The 2,371-nt window shown below is 46.8% G+C and overlaps 1 protein-coding gene across 1 annotated transcript in view; it reads left to right on the forward strand.

Annotated features, from left to right (window-relative positions):
- Positions 1–2,371, forward strand: part of LOC104995501 (antigen WC1.1-like) — a 58,847-nt gene that overhangs the window by 20,515 nt on the left and 35,961 nt on the right. Inside the window, 2 exon segments of the mRNA XM_010849379.1 lie at positions 1,965–2,260; positions 2,316–2,337. Of these exon segments, the coding sequence (XP_010847681.1) occupies positions 1,965–2,260; positions 2,316–2,337 (318 nt within the window).

Genomic DNA, 2,371 nt, shown 5'->3' on the forward strand with positions numbered 1-2,371 from the left:
AACATTTAAAAAAACAAAGATCATGGTATCTGGTCCCATCATTTCATGGCAGATAGATGAGGAAACAATAGAAACAGTGACAGACTATTTTCTTGGGCTCCAAAATCACTGCAGATGTGACTGCAGCCGTGAAATTAAATGATGCTTGCTCCTTGGAAGAAAAGCTATGACCAACCTAGACAGCATATTAAAAAGCAGAGACATTACTTTGCTGACAAAGGTCCATCTAGTCAAATCTGTGATTTTTCCAGTAGTTATGTATGGATGTGAGAGTTGGACCATAAAGAAAGTTGAGCACCGAAGAATCGATGCTTTTGAACTGTGGCATTGGAGAAGACTCTTGAGAGTCCCCTGGACTGCAAGGAGATCAAACCAGTGGATCCTAATGGAAATTAGTCCTGAATATTCATTGGAAGGACTGATACTGAGGCTGAATCTTCAATACTTTGGCCACCTGATGAGAAGAGCCGACTCTTTGGAAAAGACCCTGATGCTGGGAAAGATTGAGGGCAGGAGGTAAAGGGGATGACAGAGGATGAGATAGTTGGATGGCATCACCAACTTGATGGACATGAGCTTGAGCCAGCTCCAGAAGTTGGTGATGAACAGGGAAGCCTGGCAAGCTGCAGTTAATTGGGTCACAAAGAGTTGGACATGACTGAGGGACTGAACTGAAGTGAACCAAGTTTTTTGGAAAAACTGCAATATAGCAATATGACCAGAACTCTTGCTATGTGACCTGAATTAATTGAAGAATATCCTCTGATTTTGCATTTTGATGTTTCTAGTTTATGTTGAGCTAATGTGTGGCTACACTTATTCTTTAGTTCTTAATTGCAACTAACAAGTTTTTCAGCTCTAGAAGTATTTGGTTTTTGTTATCATTTCTCTGCAAAGATGCACATTTTGTCAATTAATTCCATAAGCACTTTAACCGTGGCTATATATATTCTCATCAGGTAACTCTAGCAGCTGAAAACCCTGGGAAATTCTTTCTAATGTCTCCTTTTCCCTTTCCATTTTTCATGAGATTTATTTTATATAAGTGTTTGTTTTAAAGATACACATTAAAGAACTTGTAGAAATCCTTCAGAAAGAATTTTGTTTTGCTTTTACTTAGGGATAGATTTCGGAGAAGGCAATGGCACCCCACTCCAGTACTCTTGCCTAGAAAAATCCCATAGATGGAGGAACCTGGTAGGCTGCAGTCCATGGGGTTGCTAGAGTCGGACATGACTGAGCGACTTCACTTTCACTTTTCACTTTCATACACTGGAGAAGGAAATGGCAACCCACTCCAGTGTTCTTGCCTGGAGAATCCCAGGGATGGCAGAGCCTGGTGGGCTGCCATCTATGGGGTCGCACAGAGTCAGATACTACTGAAGCGACTTAGCAGCAGCAGCAGGGATAGATTTGGGCTTCCCTGGTGGCTCAGATGGTAAAAAATCCGCCTGCAGTGCGGGAGACCTGGGTTTGATCCCTGGGTTGGGAAGATCCCCTGGAGGAGGGCTTGGCAACCCACTCCAATATTCTTGCCTGAAAAATCTGGTGGGCTACAGTCCAAGGGGTTACAAAGAGTTGGATATGACTGAGCAACTAAGCACAGCACAGGGATAAATTTAGGGACACAATTTACTTAACTCGTTCTTACAGCAACACTTGGGTAAAACAGAGATTGTGGTACTGTCAGAAGCAGAACTCTCCAGGGAGAAGTTGAACACTAAGAGTATGATAACTTTACTGCTGGGTCACAGCCTTCATCTTAGGCTCCATCAGTAGGTCATTATTTTCCTTAATTCAGTTTCCTGTTCTTCAACCCTTCCAGACTTCTGATCATTGTTGTTTCTTCAGGAAACCAGATCCAGGTGCTGCCCCTGTGCAACGACTCTATGGCAGAACCAGCAGGCTCTGCAGCCTCAGTGGAGAGCGCCCCCTACTGCTCAGGTAAGGGTCCCATAGGACAGAAGACCCTTCTCAACCCTTGGGGTCACCGCCTCATTGTTCCATTTCTCTCTCCTCAGACAGCAGACAGCTCCGCCTGGTGGGTGGAGCCAGTCCCTGCGCTGGGAGAGTGGAGATCCTTGACCAGGGCTCCTGGGGCACCATCTGTGATGACGGCTGGGACCTGGACGATGCCCGCGTGGTGTGCAGGCAGCTGGGCTGTGGAGAAGCCCTCATTGCCACGGGGTCTGCTCACTTTGGGGCAGGATCAGGGCCCATCTGGCTGGACGACCTGAACTGTGCTGGAAACGAGTCCCACGTGTGAAGGTGCCCTTCCCCAGGGTTGGGGGCGGGACGACTGCAGACACAAGCAGGACGCGGGGGTCATCTGCTCAGGTCTGTGCTGCACACTGTCCACAGGCTGGGAGAG

This window comes from Bison bison, unplaced genomic scaffold (assembly GCF_000754665.1).
Source record: "Bison bison bison isolate TAMUID 2011002044 unplaced genomic scaffold, Bison_UMD1.0 scf7180017864281, whole genome shotgun sequence".
NCBI lineage: Eukaryota > Metazoa > Chordata > Mammalia > Artiodactyla > Bovidae > Bison > Bison bison.